General features: G+C 41.9%; 1 protein-coding gene across 7 annotated transcripts in view; it reads left to right on the plus strand.

The window, feature by feature from the left end:
• The window catches only part of nup214 (nucleoporin 214), an 80245-nt gene that overhangs the window by 17109 nt on the left and 41389 nt on the right, over positions 1-21747 (plus strand). For all 7 annotated transcript variants that reach the window (XM_021602473.3, XM_021602472.3, XM_090234513.1 and 4 more), the window contains exons 11-24: positions 4339-4497; positions 4649-5138; positions 8929-9068; positions 12184-12263; positions 12395-12478; positions 17517-17666; positions 17937-18095; positions 18272-18375; positions 18476-18676; positions 18886-18971; positions 19063-19146; positions 19236-19529; positions 19761-19928; positions 20600-20708. In XM_021602473.3, coding sequence (XP_021458148.2) covers positions 4339-4497; positions 4649-5138; positions 8929-9068; positions 12184-12263; positions 12395-12478; positions 17517-17666; positions 17937-18095; positions 18272-18375; positions 18476-18676; positions 18886-18971; positions 19063-19146; positions 19236-19529; positions 19761-19928; positions 20600-20708 — 2308 coding nt within the window. The remainder of the gene's footprint in view (positions 1-4338; positions 4498-4648; positions 5139-8928; positions 9069-12183; positions 12264-12394; positions 12479-17516; positions 17667-17936; positions 18096-18271; positions 18376-18475; positions 18677-18885; positions 18972-19062; positions 19147-19235; positions 19530-19760; positions 19929-20599; positions 20709-21747) is intronic.

The following is a 21747-nucleotide window of genomic DNA, read 5'->3' on the forward strand; positions in this document are numbered from 1 at the left end:
TATATCATTGTCATCCATATACACTACCATTTATATATCATCCATATACACTACCGTTCATATATCATCATCCATAAGCACTACCGTTCATATATCATCGTCCATATACACTACCGTTCATATATCATTGTCATCCATATACACTACCGTTTATATAGCATTGTCATCCATATACACTACCGTTCATATCATTGTCATCCATATACACTACCGTTCATATATCATCGTCATCCATATACACTACTGTTCATATATCATCATCCATATACACTACTGTTCATATATCATTGTCATCCATATACACTACCGTTCATATATCATTGTCATCCATATGCACTACTGTTCATATATCATCATCCACACACACTACCGTTCATATATCATCGTCATCCATATACACTACCATTCACTACCGTTCATATATCTTTGGCATCCATATACACTACCGTTTATATATCATCCATATTCACTACCGTTCATATATCATCGTCATCCATACACACTACCATTCATATATCATCATCCATATACACTACCGTTCATATATCATCGTCATCCATATAGACTACCTTTCACTACCGTTCATATATCATCATCCATATACACTACTGTTCATATATCATCATCCATATACACTACCGTTCATATCATCATCCATATACACTACCGTTCATATATCATCATCCATATACACTACCGTTCATATATCATCATCCATATACACTACCGTTCATATATCATTGTCATCCATATACACTACCATTTATATATCATCCATATACACTACCGTTCATATCATCATCCATATACACTACCGTTCATATATCATCATCCATGTTCACTACCGTTCCTATATCAGATCTATATATGTTGATCATAAATACGGTGTAGATATTGTTCATGTTGTAAATGACTATTGTAGCTGGAAACGGCAGATAAAAAAAATAAATCTATATAGACATTGAGGCCAATTTGTTTAGCAACCATCACTCCTGTGTTCCAATGGCACGTTGTGTTAGCTAATCCAAGTTTATCATTTTAAAAGGCTAATTGATAATTAGAAAATCCTTTTGCAATTATGTTAGCACAGCTGAAAACTGTTGTCCTGATATAAAGAAGCAATAAAACTGGCCTTTAGACTAGTTGAGTATCTGGAGCATCAGTATTTGTGGGTTTGATTACAAGCTCCAAATGGCCAGAAACGAATACCTTTCTTCTGAAACTTGTCAGTCTATTCTTGTTCAGAGAAATGAAAGCTATTCCATGTGAGAAATTGCCAAGAAACTGAAGATCTTGTACAACTCTGTGTACTACTCCCTTCACAGAACAGCGCAAACTGGCTCTAACCAGAATAGAAAGAGTGGGAGGCTCCGGTGCACAACTGAGCAAGAGTACAAGTACATTAGTGTCTAGTTTGAGAAACAGACGCCTAACAAGTCCTCAACTGGCAGCTTCATTAAATCGTACCTGCAAAAAACACCAGTCTCAACGTCAACAGTGAAGAGGCGACTCCAGGATGCTGACCTTCTAGGCAGACCAAGATCTTTATTTTAGTCTGGGACAGCCCTACAACCATGGCAGGACAAGTTATAGTGGAGTACTCTTGTGATGGTTAGTGTCTATCAATTCCCCATGACATATATCACCAGTAGTAGCCTACATTTACCGTTAATTCCCATAATTTCTAAACCAAACAAACATTGTAGATATGGTAATTTCTCTTCATGCATTCAATATTAAGAGTATACAAAACATTAAGGACACCTGCTCTTTCCATGACAGACTGACCAAGTGAATCCTGGTGAAAGCTATGATCCCTTATTGATGTAACCTGTTCAATTTTCTTCAATCAGTGTAGATGAAGGGGAATAAGGAAGGATTTTTAAGCCTTAAGACAATTGTATTCAGACCCTTTACTCAGTACTTTGTTGAAGCACCTTTGGCAGCGATTACAGCCTCAAGTCTTCTTGGGTATGACGCTACAAGCTTGGCACACCTGTATTTGATGAGTTTCTCCCATTCTTCTCTGCAGAACCTCTCAAGCTCTGTCAAGTTGAATGGGGAGTGTCGCTGCACAGCTAATTTCAGGTCTCCAGAGATGTTTGATCAGGTTCAAGTCTGGGCTCTGGCTGAGCCACTCAAGGACATTCAGAGACTTGTCCCGAAGTTACTCCTGCGTTGTCTTGTCTGTGTGATTAGGGTCGTTGTCCTGTTGGAAGGGAACCTTCGTCCCAGTCTGAGGTCCTGAGCAGGTTTTCATCAAGGATCTCTCTCTACTTTGCTCCATTGATCTTTCCCTTGATCCTGACTAGTCTCCAAGTCTCTGCCGTTGAAAAACATCCCCACAGCATGATGCTGTCACCACCATGCTTCACGGTAGGAATGGTGCCAGGTTTCTTCCAGATGTGATGCTTGGCATTCAGGTCAGAGTTCAAGAGAATCTTGTTTCTCATGGTCAGAGTCCTTTAGGTGCCTTTTGGCAAACTCCAAGCAGGCTGTCATGTGCCTTTTACTTAGGAGTGGCTTCCGTCTGGCCACTCTACCATAAAGGCCTGATTGGTGCAATGCTGCAGTGATGGTTGTCCTTCTGGACAGTTCTCCCATCCCCACAGAGGAACTTTGGAGCTTTGTCAGTGACCATCAGGTTCTTGGTCACTTCCCTGACCAAGGCCCTTCTCCCCCGATTGTTCAGTTTGGCTGGGCGGCCAGCTCTAGGAAGAGTCTTCCATTTTAAGAATGATGGAGGCCACTGTGTTCTTGGGGACCTTCAATGTTGAGGACATTTTTTGGTACCCTTCCCCAAATCTGTACCTCGACACAATCCTGTCTCGGAGCTCTACGGACAATTCCCTCGACCTCATGGCTTGGTTTTTGCTCTGTTTTTGCTCTGACGTGCACTAGCAACTGGGGGACCTTATATAGACTGGTGTGTGCCTTTCCAAATCATTTCTTGTCAATTGAATTTACCACAGGTGGACTCCAATCAAGTTGTAGAAACATCTCAAGGATGATCAGTGGAAACACCTGATCTCAATTTAGAGTCTCATAGCAAAGTGTCTGAATACTTATGTAAATGAGGTATTTCTGTTTTCTTTTCTTAAAACTTGTTTACGCTTTGTCGTAATGGGGTATTGTGTGTAGATTGATGATAAAAAAATGTTTTATACCAATTTTAGAATAAGGCTGTAAATGTAACAAAATGTGGAAAAAGTCAAGGTGTCTGAATGCTTTCCGAAAGCACTGTATAGTTGATTTTATTAAAACACATAGGGTTTGTCTATATATGGAAAAAATATACATTTTAAAATTTCTACCAATCGATTGGTCGAAAGAAAACACTACTCTCGTCTGTGAAGTTTTTTTTTTAATGCAATGTTCTGCTCCTCAGTGTCAGTCAGTAGCATTTGGTATGCGACGCTGGTTTGCACATTTTTTTTGGCAGCTTTTTGGCAGCTGTCAGATGAATAGTGATAAGCTACTGTCTACTGTCTCGGTATCTACTGGTATTTGGTATTTGATGTTGCTGTCTGGGCTCCCTGCTTAAAAGACCAGCAAACCAAACTATCAATTTGAGTAGCATTTTTAAATGATTGTATTCTGATCAAACCCTGTCTCGAGAGACCTAGGCTGTATTGGATAGAAAGAGAGGGGGTGGAGACCCACGTTCATTACAATGACTCGGACGAATGAGAGAACATCAACAAACAACAGAACCAGACAAGCATGTCTGAGAATGCTGATGAGGTTTACCTTGAGCTTTACAAACTGTTGTTCTCTCTCTGGAGAGCAGTCTCACGCAAGCAGACTCATTATTTGTCTCATCACACTGGCTTTAGTGCTGGTTTTTCTCCAAGTGCTCTGGGCTTTGTTTCTTACTAAGAACTCAAGGTCTCTCACGTCTCACAGCAATATAGCAATTCATATGCTCTGTCCTTGTACTTGTCTCAGCTTTTGTTAATGTCCTGGGTACTTGTGTGTGGGTGTGCATCTTCCATGAGCTTCAGTGTGTGTGTGTGTCTGTCTGGCTGTTTGTGTGTTTCTCTCTTACTACCAATAGTTATACTTAGTTAGTTATACTGGGCGGCAGGGTAGCCTAGTGGTTAGAGCGTTGGACTAGTAACTGGAAGGTTGCAAGTTCAAACCCCCGAGCTGACGAGGTACAAATCTGTCGTTCTACCCACTGTTCCTAGGCCATCATTGAAAATAATTATTTGTTCTTAACTGACTTGCCTAGTTAAATAAAGGTAAAATAAAAACATATATATATATATATATATATATATATATATAAACAAAATACTGTACTTGATGTCTCTCTTTCCCGCTATGTCACTACAGCCGATGAGAAGACTTTGCCCCCGGCGCCCACTCTGTTGCTGCTGTCTACAGACGGAGTGCTGTGCCCCTTTTCACTGCTCAACTTCAACCCTGGGGTCAAGCAGCTGGTCGCTGCCCCCACCAGCCTGGCCCTGGACGGAGAGAGACTGCCCCCTGCAGGTCTGGATGACCTCCAGCTTTTTCACATTTAATATTGTGTATTTTTTATCTCACTGAATACATTTGTCTTATGAAACTTGCAATACCTAAAGTATTTATAATAGTGTTTTGATAGGATCCACTAAAAGCAGCTCTCCTCTCTGCATTGCAGGATCTGCAGCTCCCCCACCCCCTTACCCTACCTCCTCTCTCCCATCAGCCCCGGCGGCGTTCCCTCCGCTCCGCCTTCCCTTGGCCACCACACCAAACCCTCCTCCCCCTGTCTCCTCCCCTGCCTCTGTTTCACTGTTCACTGCAGCCCCAGCTCCAGCCTCCTCATCCGGCTTCTCGTTCTCCATGCCCCCCTCTTCCACTGCTCCCCCCGCCTTCTTTCTGGGGGGCTCTACGGCCTTCAGCGCGAGCGCAGCCTTGGGCACCTCGGGTAGCTTCTCCTTCTCCTCCAAGCCCCTGACAGAGACCCCAGCCGCAGCTTCGGCCTTCTCCGTCAGTGCCCCCAAACTTCCAGTGGTCGAAATGGCTCCAGTTCCGGCCCCCACTCCAAAGCCCATCCCCCAGCGCCTGGCCACCGCCTCCCCCATCATGGTGCTCCGAGGCACCCCCGAGCCAACCACTCCCGCTGTGAAGATGAACCTCAATGACAGGTGAGAGGTTGATATAAGTACCTGAATAACTTTGACTGTTTACATTTCACTTAGATCAGGTATGGGCAACTGACGGCCCCCCTTTTGTAGGCTTGCGGACCAATTTCAACTCTATTAAAAACAACTCCGTTAGGGCCTCAACTTACTGTTGAGAGTTCGAGTAATAGAATACACAAGGTGCAGTTTTGAAATTTGTTTGTGCACCAGCAGTAACTTAATTAGCCCATGTCGGCAAATTTGTTTTATTTAATTTGTTATTTACTTATTTATTTACTGTTAAGTTAGTCTAGTGGCCCGCTATCTAAACTTGTAGTAAGCATGGATGAATTACCGACTGGGGTGGGGCCCATTGATCATCACTTATCATCCACCCTATGGCAAAATGTGTAGATTTGCATGAAATTAGTTATCAAATTGCTAAATCTTCTCTCCGCCCCATCGCAAAAAATCTTTCAAATATACTTTTTATCCTCTTTGATGTCATGAGGAGTGTCACAGAAATGTTTTGTTCGCTAGGTGGTGGGGGGGCTGAATTTGGTATTTTATTAGGATCCAAAGGAGCAGCTACTCTTCCTGGGGTCCACACAAAACATGAAGCATGACATAATACAAAACATTAATACACAAGCACAGCTCAAGGACAGAACTACATTAACAAAAGTGTAAAGGCACACAGCCTACATGTCAGTACATACACACAAACTATCTAGGTCAAATAGGGGAGAGGCGTTGTGAGGTGTTGCTTTATCTGTTTTTGAAACAAGGTTTGCTGTTTATTTGGGCAGTATAAGATGGAATGGAGTTCCATGCAATAATGACTCTAATATGTACGCTTTTTGAATTTGTTCTGGATTTGGGGACTGTGAAAAGACTCCTGGTGGCATGTCTGGTGGGGTAAGTGTGTGTGTCAGAGCTGTTTATAAGTAGACTATGCAAACAATTTGGGATTTTCAACACATTTAATGTTTCTTATTAAAAGAAGTGATGCAGTCAGTCTTGTATTTATATCAGCCCTCTGATTACAATGAAGAGCAAGACGTGCCACTCTGTTCTGGGCCAGCTGGAGCTTAACTACGCCAGCATTTGACCACATGACTGGACACTAATCAAGAAAAGACAAAACTACAGTCTGCAGAACTTGCTTTTTGGAGTATGGTGTCAAAAAAGCAGAGCATCTCTTTTTATTACGGACAGACCTCTCCTTTTACAACCATATGTTTTGACCTTGACAGTTTACAATCTAAGATAATGGCAAGTAATTTAGTCTCAACTTGTTCATCAGCCACACTGTTCATTACCATATTCAGCTGAGGTTTAGAACTTAGGGAATTGATTTGTACCAAATACAATGCTCTTAGTTTTAGAGATGTTCAAGACCAGTTCATTACTGGCCACCCATTCCAAAACAGACTGCAGCTCTTTGTTAAGGGTTTCAATTACTTCATTAGCTGTGATTTCAGATGTGTATATGGTTGAACATCAGCATACATGGACACACATGTTGTTTTAATGCCAGTGGCAGGTCATTGGTAAAAATAGAAAAGAGTAGAGGGCCTAGAGAGCTGCCCTGCGGTACACCACACTTTACATGTTTGGTATTAGAGAAGCTTCCATTAAAGAAAACCCTTTGAGTTATATTTTGTAGATTGCCATATCCTGGATTCAGAGCTGAGGTTGAAAAGCCATAAAACACACGTTTTTTTCAACAACAGGTTATGGTCAATAATATCAAAGGCTGCACTGAAATCGAACAGTACAGCTCCCACAATCTTATTATCAATTTCTTTCAACAAAACATCTGCCATTTGTGTCAATGCAGTACATGTTGAGTGCCCTTTATTAGCATACTGAACGTCTGTTCTTCATTTGTTAACCTGTTGATCCTACTTGAGACGCAGGCGTCTCAAGTAGGCACCTGGAAATGCAAATGCGCTACGCTAAATGCTAAATGTACTCGTTAAAACTCAAACGTTCATTAAAACACACACACAGGGTATTGAATTAAAGCTACACTCGTTGTGAATCTAGCCTATTATCTGATAGCATGCAACACCCCAAAATGCCTGAAGGCGACGTAAACAAAATAATTAGCGTAGCCGGCGCTACACAAATAGCAGAAATAAAATATAAAACATTCATTACCTTTGACGAGCTTCTTTCTTGGCACTCCTATATGCCCCATAAACATCACTATTGGGTCTTTTTTTCGATTAAATCGGTCCATATATACCCAAAATAGCCATCTATGGAAACTGTGTAATTCAGAAAAAAACATTGTTTCAAAACGTTGCGTCCTTTTTTTAAATTAAAAAAGGCGACGATAAACTTTCACAAAACACTTCGAAATACTTTTGTAATCCAACTTTAGGTATTAGTAAACGTTTATAATCTATCAAAATGATCACGGGGCGATGTGTATTCAATAGCTCCACGTCTTGAAATCATGGTCGGAAATCTCTCCTCCAAAACATCCTGTTGGAGACCGGAAGAAATGGAATCCCTTTCCTTTGTTTTACCAAGAAATAATTCTCAGGAAAATGACGACAATGGTGACATCGTGTGGAAGCTGTAGGAATTGCATCCTTAGTCCTATTTGGTGTCCTTTAAACAATACATGCAAGTGGCGCATGAATATTATTTTCAGCTTTCAGTGACCAGTTTTTCTTGCGCTTTTCGATGAAACACACGCTCTGTTATAGTCACAGCTGTGATTTAACCAGTTTTAGAAACTTCAGAGTGTTTTCTATCCACACGTACTAATCATATGCATATACTATATTCCTGGCATGAGTAGCAGGACGCTGAAATGTTGCGCATTTTTAACAGAATGTTCGAAAAATGAGAGGGTAGACTTAACAGGTTAACAGAGAAATAGCATTGTATTTGTTAAAAAAAAAAAAAAGAGTTTGCTAAGAGCTGGCAGCAAACTTATAGGTCTGCTGTTAGAACCAGTAAAGGCCCCTTTACCACTCTTGTGTAGCGGCATTACTTTGGCTTCCCTCCAGGCCTGAGGATGAAGACTTTCCTCTAGGCTCAGATTAAAGATATGACAGATAGGAGTGGATATAGAGTCAGCTACCATCCTCAGTAGCTTTCCATCTAAGTTGTCAACGCCAGGAGGTTTGTCATTATTGATCGATAACAATAATTTTTCCACCTCCCACACTAACTTTACAAAATTCAAACTTGCAATGCTTGTTTTTTTTATGCATGAATACGATGGCTCACTGTTTGCCCACTTTGCCAATGAAATAATCATTAAATTAATTGGCAACATCAAATGTTTTTTTGTTTGGGCCTGATTCGATGAAAGAAGGAGTTAAATTTCTCTTTCTGCCCATCATTTCATTTAAAGTGCTCAAGTTTTTTCCCATCATTCTTTATATCATTGATCTTGGCTTCATGATACAGTTTCTTCTTCTTTTTGTTGAGTTTAGTCACATCTTTTCTCAATTTGCAGTAAGTCACCCAGCCAGACTTATTTTATGCTTCTTTTGCCCCATCTCTTTCAACCATACAGTTTTTCATTTCTTGATCAATCCATGGAGCCTTAACCCTTCTAACAGTCAGTTTCTTAACAGGTGCATGTTTATCAATAATTGGAAGAAGCAATTTCATAAATTCATCAAGTGCAGCGTCTGGATGTGGGTACGCAGACCCACGAGCCACTGCCGGCCCCTCATGATGAGTTCTGTGTTTTATGGCCCCTACCCCCATCAAAGTTGCCCATCCCTGACTTAGATGTTTGTTGGCTGGCTTAGCTAGATATGCTTATGTTTCTGTCCCTCAGATTCCTGGCAGTAGACACCCTTGCTGCAGCTCCGGCCTCCCAGCCCTTCTCCTTCAACTCCACACCCAAAGCTGCCTTCTCTGAGCCCAGCAGCCATTCCGCTCCTCTGCCCATAGTCACCAAGTCTGCAGCCATGCCAGGTAAGGAGAATAATAAGCTTTGTTTATACAGCATAATTCGTACAGTGCCTTCAGAAAGTATTCATACCCCTTGACTTATTCCACAGGTTGTTGCAGCCTGAATTCAAAATGGATTAAATATAAACATGTTTTCACCCATATACACACAACACCCCATAATGACAAAGTGAAAACATGTTTTTTTTTTGAAATGTTAGCAAATTTATTGAAAATTAAATGTAATTTACGTAAGTATTCACACCCCTGAGTCAATACTTTGTATGAGTACATTTGGCAGTGATTACAGCTTTGAGTTGTCTTGGATATGTCTATCAGCTTTGCACATCTGGATTTGGGGACTTTCTCCCATTTTTTTCCCTTGCAGATTTCCTCAAGCTCTGTTGAGTTCAATAGGGAGCTGCGGTGAACAGCAATCTTCAATTATTTCCGTAGATTTTCAATGGGATTCAAGTCCGGGCTTTGGCTGGGTCACTCAAGGTCTTTCACATTCTTGTTCTGAAGCCATTCCAGTGTTGCTTCGGCTGTATGCTTGAGGTCATTGTCCAGTTGGAACATAGATCTACGCCCCCGGTCATTTTTACACTGAAGCAGGTTCTCATCAAGGATTTGGCTCTATTCACTGTTCCCTCTATCCTTACCAGTCTCCCAGTGCCTGCCGCTGAAAAGCATCCCATAGCACGATGCTGCCACAACCATGATTCACGATAGGGATGGTGTTAGACAGGTGATGAGCAGTGACAGGTTATCTCCAGAAATAGAGCTTTGCATTCAGGCCAAATAGTTTATAAAAAATCTCATCAGACCACAGAATCTTTGGCCTTATGCTCTTAGTCTTTCACATGCCTTTTTGAAAACTTCAGGTATGCTGTCATGTGCATTTTTCTCAGGAGTGGCTTCTGTCCGGCCATTCTCCCATAAAGCCCAAAATGGTGAAGTGCTGTAGAGACTCTTGTCCTACTGGCAGGTTCTCCCATCTCTGCCAAGGATAGCTGTAGTTCTGTCAGAGTGGTCATTGGGTTCTTGGTCACCTCCATGCCCAAGGTCGTTCTTGCCTGGTTGCTCAGTTTGGTCGGATGGCCATCTCTAGGCAGAGTCTGGGTAGTTCCATATTTTCAATCTCCCAATGCTAAAGAACACTGTGCTCTTGGAAACTTTCAACACTCTAGAAATTGTTTCATAACTGTCCCCAGATATGCCTCATTGCAATTCTACCTTGATGATCTACGCACAATTCCCCTGACCTCATGGCTTGGTTTTTGCCCTGACATGCACTGTCAACTGTGGGACCTTATATAGACAGGTGTGTGCCTTTCCAAATCATGTCCAGTTAATTGAATTGTCAGGTAGACTCCAAATTGTAGAAACATCTCAAGGCTGATCAAATGAAATGGCATGCACCTGGGCTCAGTTTGGAGTGTTATAGTGTTGAAGTCGGAAGTTTACATACACTTAGGTTGGAGTCATTAAAACTTGTTTTTCAACCACTCCACAAATTTCTTGTTAACAAACTATAGTTTTGGCAAGTCTGTTAGGACATCTACTTTGTGCATGACACAAGTCATTTTTCCAACAATTGTTTACAAACATATTTCACTTACAACTCACTGTATCACAATTCCAGTGGGTCAGAAGTTTACATACACTAAGTTGACTGCCATTAAACAGTTTGAAAATTCCAGAAAATGATGCCATGGCTTTAGAAGCTTCTGATAGGCTAATTGACATCATTTGAGTCAATTGGAGGTGTACCTGTGGATGTATTTCAAGGCCTACCTTCAAACTCAGTGCCTCGTTCCTGAAGGTACCACGTTCATCTGTACAAACAATAGTACGCAAGTATAAACACCACGCTGCCATCATACTGCTCAGGAAGGAGACGCGTTCTGTCTCCTAGAGATGAACGTACTTTGGTGCGAAAAGTGCAAATCAATCTCAGAACAACAGCAAAGGACCTTGTGAAGATGCTGGAGGAAATGGGTACAAAAGTATCTATATCCACAGTAAAACGAGTCCTATATCGACATAACGAAAGGCCGCTCAGCAAGGAAGAAGCCACTGCTCCAAAACCGCCATAAAAAAGCCAGACTACGGATTGCAACTGCACATGGGGACAAAGATAGTACTTTTTGGAGAAATGTCCTCTGGTCTGATGAAACAAAAATAGAACTGTTTGGCCATAATGACCATCGTTATGTTTGGAGGAAAAAGGGGGAGGCTTGCAAGCCGAAGAACACCATCTCCGCCTTGAAGCACAGGGGGTGGCACATCATGTTGTGGGGGTGCTTTGCTGCAGGAGGGACTGGTGCACTTCACAAAATAGATGGCATCATGAGGAAGAGAAATTATGTGGATATATTGAGGCAAATGGGTCTTCCAAATGACCCCAAGCATACTTCCAAAGTTGTGGCGAAATGGCTTAAGGACATCAAAGTCAAGGTATTGGAGTGGCCATCATAAAGCCCTGACCTCAATCCCATCGAACATTTGTGGGCAGAACTGATAAAAGCGTGTGCGAGCAAGGAGGCCTACAAACCTTACTCAGTTACACCAGCTCTGTCAGGAATAGGCCAACATTCACCCAACTTATTGTGGGAAGCTTGTGGAAGGCTAACTGAAACGTTTGTTCCAAGTTAAACAATTTAAAGGCAATGCTACCAAATACCTATTGAGTGTATGTAAACTTCTGACCCACTGGGAATGTGATGAAATAAATCATTCTCTCTACTATTATTATTTCGCATTCTTAAAATAAAGTGGTGATCCAAACTGACCTAAGACAGGGAATTTGTACTTACATTAAATGTCAGGAATTGTGAAAAACTGAGTTTAAATGTATTTGGGTATGTAAACTTCCGACTTTAACTGTACATTTGCACCCCAAAAATGTGACAGGTTTTCACTTTGACATTATGGGGTATTGTGTGTGTGTGGTGGGTGAGATTAAATAAATTAATGTTAATCTATTTTGAATTCCGGCTGTAACATAACAGAATGTGGTGAAAAGTCAAGGGGTATGAATAATTTCTGAAGGCACTGTACTTGTTTTTTCAACATTTGCATCTTTATTGTTTTGGTTTGTGATATTGTTGATATCCATTCTGTCTTTCTGTTTCAGGCCCAGTCCAAACCGGTACACCCTCCACGGTTGTACAGAAATGTTCCCCAGCCACCCAGACAAGTGCACCCACACCACAGGTACTAAAAACATAATCTGCCTTTTCAAATAAATAAGATATTAGACCAGCAATCAATTTCTTGTAGTACAGGTCATAATAGTAGAGACAAATGCAGTGTCTCGAGACATCTGTCTGTTTGCCGTCCTCTAGGCAGCGCTGAGTGTGAATGCCCTGGAAAGGCAGCTGCAGCAGAGGAAGGGCTCAGACCCAGTCATGGCTGGAATACTGGAGGAGGTAACAGATTAATCCAGTACTATTTCTCTCAAACTACTGTTCTTAATAACTTTTTTATTTGATTATGAATCCTATTTATTATCATAACCACACACATTCAGTGGAGTTAACCCACAAAGGAATCGAACCCAGCACCATGCTCCAACCAATTTACGAGATATGGGTCTTGCTATAAATAATGGGTCTAATGTGTGACGTTGGTATAAACATTTCAAAATGCTTTGAAACAACAACAAAACTTCTTCTTTTTTTTATGCATTTCCACTTGTGTACTTGGGGGAATATATTTGCAAATTGGCCCATAATTCTACCTTTACAATATGGGCCTAGGACTATACATCCTTTAAGCAGGGTTCATACAGACAAGGACTTATAGTGATTTTTTTTTTTCAAGCTCTTCATTTATATTTTCAAGGACCTCAATGTTATACAATTGTATAATTTTATATAATTGTACATATAGGGCCTAATATAGACCCCCCTTGTGTACTTGGGGGAATATATTTGCAAATTGGCCCATAATTCCACCTTTACAACATGGGCCTAGGACTATACATCCTTTAAGCAGGGTTCATACAGACAAGGACTTTTAGTGATTTTTTTTTTCAAACTCTTCATTTATATTTTCAAGGACCCTAATGTTATACAATTGTATAATTTATATAATTGTACATATAGGGCCTAATATAGATCCCCCCCCCCCCCCCCCCCCCTCGACTTCACTAAATACACTGAAAGAAAATATATAAACGCAACATGCAACAATTTCTAAGATTTTACTGAGTTACAGTTCATATAAGGAAATCAGTAAATAGTCCTAATGTATTTATTTCAATCTATGGACCGGGAATATATAGTGCATTTGGAAAGTATTCAGACCATTTGACTTTTTCCACATTTGTTACATTACAGCCTTATTATAAAATGTATTAAATAGGTTGTTTTCTTTCATCAATCTACACACAATACCCAATAAATATTTTTTATTTATTTTTAATATTAGCAAATTTATATGACATTTACATAAGTATTCAGACCATTTTACTCAGTACTTTGTTGAAGCACTATTGGCAGCAATTACAGCACACCTGTATTTGGGGAGTTATTTTCTGCAGATCCCCTCAAGCTCTGTCAGGTTGGAATGGGAGCGTCTCTGCACAGCTATTTTCAGGTCTCTCCAGAGATGTTAAATCGTGTTCAAGTCCAGGCTCTAGCTGGGCCACTCAAGGACATTCAGAGACTTGTCCCGAAGCCACTACTGCGTTGTCTTGGCTGTTTAGGGTCGTTGTCCTGACCTCCTGTCTGAGGTCCTGAGCGGGTTTTCATCAAGGATCTCTCTGTACTTTGCTCCATTTGTCTTTCCCTCGATCCTGACTAGTCTCCCAGCCCCTGCCACTGAAAAACTTTCCCAGAGCATAATGCTGTCACCCCCATGCTTCACAGTATGGATGGTGCTAGGTTTCAGACAGACGTGATGCTTGGCATTCAGGCCAAAGAGTTCAATGTTGGTTTCATCAGACCAGAGAATCTTGTTTCTTGTGGTCAGAGTCCTTTTGGTTGCCTTTTGGCAAGCTCCAAGCAGGCTGTAATTTGCCTTTTACTGAAGAGTGGCTTCCGTTTGGCCACTCTACCATAAAGGCCTGAATGGTGGAGTGCTCACAGATGGTTGTCCTTCTGGACGGATCTCCCATCTCCACAGAGGAACTCTGGAGCTCTGTCAGAGTGACCATCAGGTTCTTGGTCACCTCCCTGACCAAGGCCCTTCTCCCCTGATTGCTCAGTTTGGCTGGGTGGCCAGCTCTGGGGAGAGTCTTGGTGGATCCAAACTCCTTCCATTTAAGAATGATGGAGGCCACTGTTCACTGTTCTTCAATGCTGCAGAAAGGTTTTGGTACCCTTCCCCAGATATTTGCCTCGGTACAATTCTGTCTTGGAGCTCTACGGACAAGTCCTTTGACCTCATGGCTTGGTTTTTGCTCTGACAACTCTGTCAACTGTGAGTCCTTATATAGACGTGTGTGTCTTTCCAAATCATGTCCAGTCAATTGAATTTACCACAGGTGGACTCCAATAAAGTTATAGAAACATCTCAAGGATGATCAATGGAAACAGGATGCACCTGAGATCAATTTCACATCTCATAGCAAAGGGTCTGAATACTTATTTATATAAGGTATTTCTATAATTTTTCATATGTGCAAACATTTCTAAAAACCTGTTTTAGCTTTCTCATTATGTGCTATTGTATCTAGATTGAGGACATGTTTTATTTAATCCATTTTAGAATAAGGCTGTAATGTAACAAAATGTGGAAAATGGAAAGAGGTCTGAATACTCTAAGGAAATGCACTGTAGATATCCATATGTTGGTCACAGAAACCTTAACTTATGGGTGTGGATCAGAAAACCAGTCAATATCAGGTGTGACCACCATTTGCCTTATGCAGCACGACACATCTTCTTCAAATGTACTTTATTAGGCAGTTAATTGTGCCCTGTGTAATGTTGTCCAACTCCTCTTCAATGGCTGTTCTAAGTTGCTTGATATTGGCAGGAACTAGAACACAATGTCATACACATCGATCCAGAGCATCCCAAACAAACTCAATGGGTGACATGTCTGGTGAGTATGCAGGCCATGAAAGAACTGGGACATTTTCAACATCCAGGAATTGTGTACAGATCTTTGCGACATGGCCGTGCATTATCATGCTGAAACATGAGGTGATGGCGGCTGATGAATGGCACGACAATGGGCCTCAGGATCTCGTCACAGTATCTTTGTGCATTCAAATTGCCATCGATAAAATGCAGTTGTTCGTTGTCCGTGGCTTATGCCAGCCCATACCATAACCACACCACCACCATGGGGCACTCTATTCACAATGTTGACATCAGCAAACCGCTCGCCCACACGACGCCATCTGCCCAGTACACATGAAACTGGGATTCATCCGTGAAGAGCTCACTTCTTCATTGTGCCAGTGGCCATAAAAGGTGAGTATTTGCACATTGAAGTTGAATACGACGCTGAACTGCAGTCAGGTGAGGACGCAGATGAGCTTCCCTTACACTGTTTTTGACAGTTTGTGCAAAAAATCTTGGTTATGCAAACCCACAGTATCATCAGTTGTCTGGGTGGCTGGTCTCAGACTATCCTGCAGGTGAAGAAGCCGGATGTGGAGTTCCTGGTGCGTGGTTACATGGTTACACGTGGTCTGAGATTGTGAGGCCAGTTGAGCGTATTGCCAAATTGCCTAAAATGACGTTGGAGGTGATTTATGATAGAGAAATTAAAATTAAATTCTCTGGCGACAGTACTGGTAGACATTCCTGCAGTCAGCATGCCAATTGCATGCTCCCTCAACTTAAGACATCTGTGTCATTGTGTTGTGACAAAACTGCACATTTTCAGAGTGACCTTTTTATTGGCCCCAGCACAAAGTGTACCTGTGTAATGATCATGCTGTTTAATCAGCTTCTTGATATGCCACACCTGTCAGGTGGATGGATTATCTTGGCAATGGAGAAATGCTCACTAACAGGAATGTAAACAAATTTGTATTCAAAATTTGAGACCTTTTGTGCGTATGGGATATTTTATTTAATCTAATGAAACATGGGAGCAACACTATACTTGTTGCATTTTATATTGTTGTTGAGTGTAAATTGGAGGCGTGCCGATTTTTCTGTAGCCTATGTGGCCAACGCAGGCACACATAATAAAGCCATGACTTGCTGTAGCATTAATCTCACCATTTGAATCTCACCATCACTGTTTTTATAATGAGAAAGTGACCAAAAACCAGGTTCCTTTTTTTAATGGAAGGATTTGTATGTATGGCCAAGTTGAAGCCAACATTAATGTTGTCCTCATAATAACCACATGGTTTTACTGCAACAGAGTAGCACAACACCCTTCATATGAAGCTGCGGGAAACAAATGAATGTGGTCACATCTCTCACAAAAACGGATAAAGAATGAAAGCAAGGACAATTATAAGGGAGCAGGATACCTTTTTAATTGGTTACAGTAATTACAAGGACTTTTCAAACACCTATCTGAGGAAATGTCTGATTTTCAAGGTTAGCCTTTTGGAGTACTTGAATTTCTGAGCTCCAAGTTCAGGTAGGCTACTTCAAGCCCCTTGTATTGTTTCTAAAATGACCGGTGTAACATGGACACCAAAATGTATTTGTCATGTTATTTCATTACCATCATTTTGTGAAGAAGCCCACTAGGGCTAATTAATTATATCCAGAATAATTAAGCGTTGTGTTGTGCAATAGTCTATTCTACACAACTGCGCACAGTAGACTCGGCGTCCAATCCAAGGCACAAGAACGCATGAAAACATGAACTCGTTACCTTGATGTTAAGTGTAACGAGACCTGACTGTAAATAAAGCAAACAACAGATGTTCAAGATCAGTTCATTAGGGATATTCGATCCAACGTGGATCCAGGCAACTGTCCTCACCAGTGTAAAGAATGAGACTGAAAATAGCTCTTCACCAAATGCGCGTCTAACAAATATTGTGCATAATTATTGAAGAACCACGTTCATGACGGTATTGATTTAGGTTTTAAGTATGTAGGTAAGGTTACTCGTTTAGAAGACACTCGTTCAGTGGCTAATTTGACTGATTAATGCCTAATATAAATATAAATGATAAATTTATATATTTATATATATATTTATTTAAATATATTTATATATTTATTTATATAAATATAAATGACAACTTGCACTGCCATAATTGCAAGGACTGAAGAGTAATGTTTTGTCACGTGATTTTAGACACATCCGCCCAGACACCAACCATGACAAAGGGTTAAACAGGTTTTAAATCAACACTTACATTTTATTGAATGTAGCTGGCTCCCCCTTAATGTATTGACATAAAAAAATAAAATGGCAGATTATCAACAGCTGTAAGAAGTTGTCCAGTGTAGGAAATCCTCACATGTACCCGAGTTTATAGAAAGACCCATATGGTTCATCAATGTAGCTTCATGCAGGTTGTGTTCCTCTCAGATCGCCCACTTCCAGAAGGAGTTGGATGACCTGAAGGCACGCAGCCACAAGGCAGACTTCAGAGTGGGCACCACAGAGGAGATGAAGGAGCTGAGGAAGGAGTCTGAGGACTTCCACGTCTTCACCCTGGAGATCAAAGACACCACTGAGGTACAGTACGGATTTAATTTCATTTGATTAGATGTAATTATTTCAGAGATAAGGCCCGCGTGAGTCAGAATATGAAGCTCTCTGTAGTTGCCATTGTTAATTAATGTACCCTGTCGTGTCAAATTCAATCAGCTGCATTCACGTGGCCCATGAACTCACACCCCCTGGTGTTGCCAGGTCTATGACAACAAAAAGAGCCATTTCAACTTAAGTACAGCCACCTAGACCTCGTAGGCTCTTACCATGTGTATGTGTGCTTGTTGTCCCCAGTCTCTCCACGGGGACATCAGCACTCTGAAGACCACCATGCTGGAGGGCTTTGCTGGGGCGGAGGACGCAAAGGCCCAGAGTGAGCTCAACAGACACCGGGGCTACCTGCAGCTGCTGTACAAGAAACCACTGGACCCACGCAGTGAAGACCAACTCAAGGTAAGCCTCTGGATAGATAAGGAATGGATGGTTAGATGTGTATATCGAACGTCTATCATTCCTCAGGGGGGATGTGGTAGAAATGTCAAAAGCAGAACACTATTGAAAATCATTCACCGTGTAGAAGACTTTTTGTTGGGCCGTCATTTATTTTTGGGTTTTCTCCCCATAACCAGGAGATCCGCAGGCTGTACCAGTATGTAAAGTTTGCTGTGGAGGATGTGAACGACGTGTTGGATCTGGAGTGGGAGAAACATCTGGAGAAGAAGAAGAAACAGAAGTGAGTGAGAATTCTTTCACTTCCTATGTCAATTTCCAATTGTCATTGTATGTTTCCTTTCTAACCAGTTTCCTCTGTGGTACTCCTCTGTCTCTCCCAGACACATGATTGTCCCAGAGAGGGAGGCTCTATTCACAGCCCTGGCCAACAACCTGGACATCATCAACCAGCAGAAGCAGAGGCTGGACACACTGGTCAAAGACCTCCACGCCCTGCGGCTCTACAACAAGACTGCAGCCTGGAGCACTCCTGCCCCCAGCCAGCCCTGCCATCCTGCTGCTACCACCCCCACTGAGCAGGGGTATGTACATGGGTATATACCTGAAATACAATGGGAAGATTTATTGTAGCATGAGGATCTGTTTAAAGGCAGTAAGTAAAAAAATGTTTAAAAGATTTATGTCAAATTTTTCACTGGGGTATGTGTGGTACAAAGTCGTGTTTTTATTTATTTATGCATAGTGGCTTAAAAATCAATGGTCACTTATGAATTACCTTTGTGTTTACTAGTTTGGACAACGAGCTGGAGAGTTTGAGGGATGCACTCCTGAAAGCCAGTCTGGAGACCATTCCCAAGACCACCTCGAAATCGCCAGGCAAAATACTTACATTTTCCAACACGTGTCACTGTATTATCTATTGTGCTTGAGTGATGTAAATGTAATTTGACTCCTTCAACTTCTGCAGCCAAAATGTCTCCGATGAAGCAGTCTCAGCTGCGTAACTTTCTCTCCAAGAGGCAGACACCACCAGTCCGCTCCACCGCTCCAGGTACTCCCAACACACAGAACACAGTGAGCAGTGAAGTATAAGTAACGTGTGGCGTTTACCCCTCCTGATTGTCCTATATCTTTCCCCAGTCAACCTGTCCCGCTCGGCCTTCCTCTCTCCCAAATACTACGCAGACCTGGACGATGTGAGCTCCACCTCCTCCCTGTCTCAGGCCCTAGACCCAGAATACTCCCATTATTTTGCAGAGGAAGAACCAGAACCAGAGCCTGAGCCTGCCCCCCTTCCCATGCTCCCCCTCTCTATGCCCCGCCACCCCACGGTGGTACGCACCCCCTCCATAGCCCCGGGGTTTGGGGCCATCCAGTCCACTCCCTTCAGCAAGGTGCGCCAAGGCCTGGGCCTCAGCCCCATCATGAGCCCAGGTAGGAAACTATTGAGCTTATATGACTTTTATTTAACCAGGTTGGTCGGAGAACAACAGGTAATACAACTTTGCTGTTGTGAAGTAGTATGTCATTTATATTGTATGTTTTACCCTCTAGTATCAACCGTCAGGTCACAGAGAGGACAGCCAACCTTATGTCAAAGTGCTGTACTATGTGGTTTTAAGAGAGCTATTCTGTAGTACAGTAAGTCATCAAATTTTTCTCCAGTTCCAACCAATAAGATCAACATGGGAGGTGCCGACAGCACGGCACTAGCCACTAAGACGGTGAAGCACGGAGCCCCGCCTACTGAGAAGGCCACACCCGTCCCCCTTCCTGCCCAACAGGCTGCTGCTAAAGCCGCTTTCCTCAGACAAATGGCCAATCAGAAACCAGGTAGGTGGGTTGCAGTTAATGGGAAGTACATTGCATTTGTGATCGTTTTTCTGTCACTGTAACAACATACAACGTTGCCTTGAGACCTATTATGACATTTATTTACATGTTTTATTTTCTGCTCTGCAAAGGACATGGGCTGAGGGACCTGTTTCTGTGTTGTGTGACCATGTTAGGCTCTGTTACCTTAACAGTATAATGTTCTAGTTTGAAAAAAGAACAAGCTAGGAAGAAACTTTCATTGTTAATCTCGCTACAATAAAACAGTTTGAAGACCGGTAGAGCGTCTTCTGCTCACTGTCGGTTCACTTTGAACAGTAAAACTCAATGCTATGTTCATACTCAGACACCAGGGGGAGACAAAGACCTCAGGATCAGAGGTGAACTGACAGCCTCATGACTTTACTATGCAGAATAATGGTTGACAATAGTTTAATCAATAAATTCAATTATTACATTAAATTATTTAAACAGTACGTTTAAAGTTTTAATCAATTGAGACTATTCGTCTGAATATAGTGTACATCAGTCTGTTGCTAACCCAAAATAACATGACTGGTATGATTTTGAATTGATTGAATGAAAAGGTGACAAAATATGTGCGTCTGGTTGTCCCAATGTCAGTTGTAATGACAAATTGTCATTGACGTTTCTTCTTTGTGGTCAACCAGCAGTCAGTGGCTCTCTGACAGAGTCCACCCTGAAGACTGTTCCCCAGGTGGTCAACGTACAGGAGCTCAATGACAAAGGATTGCCACCGCCTGTCTCCACTGTGATCAGGTAATCCATCATCATCAATATTACTTTCCCTCTTCATCAGGGCGTCGTCACCTTGGGTCTCGGCTCAAGAATGCTTGGCACCTTTTCTGATTACAATTCCCAAAAGTTAGAAAGGACATTAAATGAAACAAAATATTATGTAGATAAGAAATGTGTAGACAGTGAATACATTTCATTAGGATCCACTCAGCCCGTTCCTATCTAATATCGTTACAATAGTTGGCTGATTCCAATCTAACCATTACTGTAAAAAATAACCTACGGTCCACATAACTACTGTACACTGCAGCTTTCTTGTTTGTTTTTTTTTGTCTAATTTTAAAACTTCCGTGTGCTGCAGTGTTAGGGTCTGCTGACAGTGATGTGACCCTCAGGGTCTGCCACAATGACTGTCTCTTTAAAAAACAAACCTGTTTTTAAAGTCACGGAAATACAAAGTCTCTCTTTGTAGTCTAATAAACGTAAGGTGTACAGTATATACTGTATTTTAGTTTGAACCATGCAGGGTCTTCTGATAGGCAAGGCATTAAAATGAGGTTCTGCTGAGGGCCAGATTACTCTATGGTGGATGGAGAGAGGGGTTATCGCTATTTTAGCTTGGCGAGGCAAATTTACAATGACTCGCTGATGCAGAAAGAGACAGCTACACACACAAATAAGGGCAATAGAAAGAACAGGGTGAGCGGGTGTGCTGTACAGACAGTGACGGGACTAGACTGGTGCTGCATGAAGGGTCCATGTGTGTGGGGGATGGGCACACACATGGGCAATGGACCGTGTTATAAAGTGTGTGTGTGGGTGAGTTTACGTCCTGAGGGACGAGGGCCCACTTCAGCACGAGCCTATGCTGGTTGTGTGTGTGGGGCTGCATACTGTACTTCAGTGTACAGTGTGAGTGGTTCCCAACGATGCAGAGAAATATTTTACAAATGATATAACACAAGGGGAAAAAAATACACAATGAGTAACGATAACTTGGTTATATACACGAGGTACCAGTGCTGAGTCGATGTGCAGGGGTACGAGGAAATTGAGGTAG

The sequence above is a fragment of the Oncorhynchus mykiss genome, chromosome 5, assembly GCF_057628025.1.
Source record: "Oncorhynchus mykiss isolate SJ-2025 chromosome 5, ASM5762802v1, whole genome shotgun sequence".
Lineage (NCBI taxonomy): Eukaryota > Metazoa > Chordata > Actinopteri > Salmoniformes > Salmonidae > Oncorhynchus > Oncorhynchus mykiss.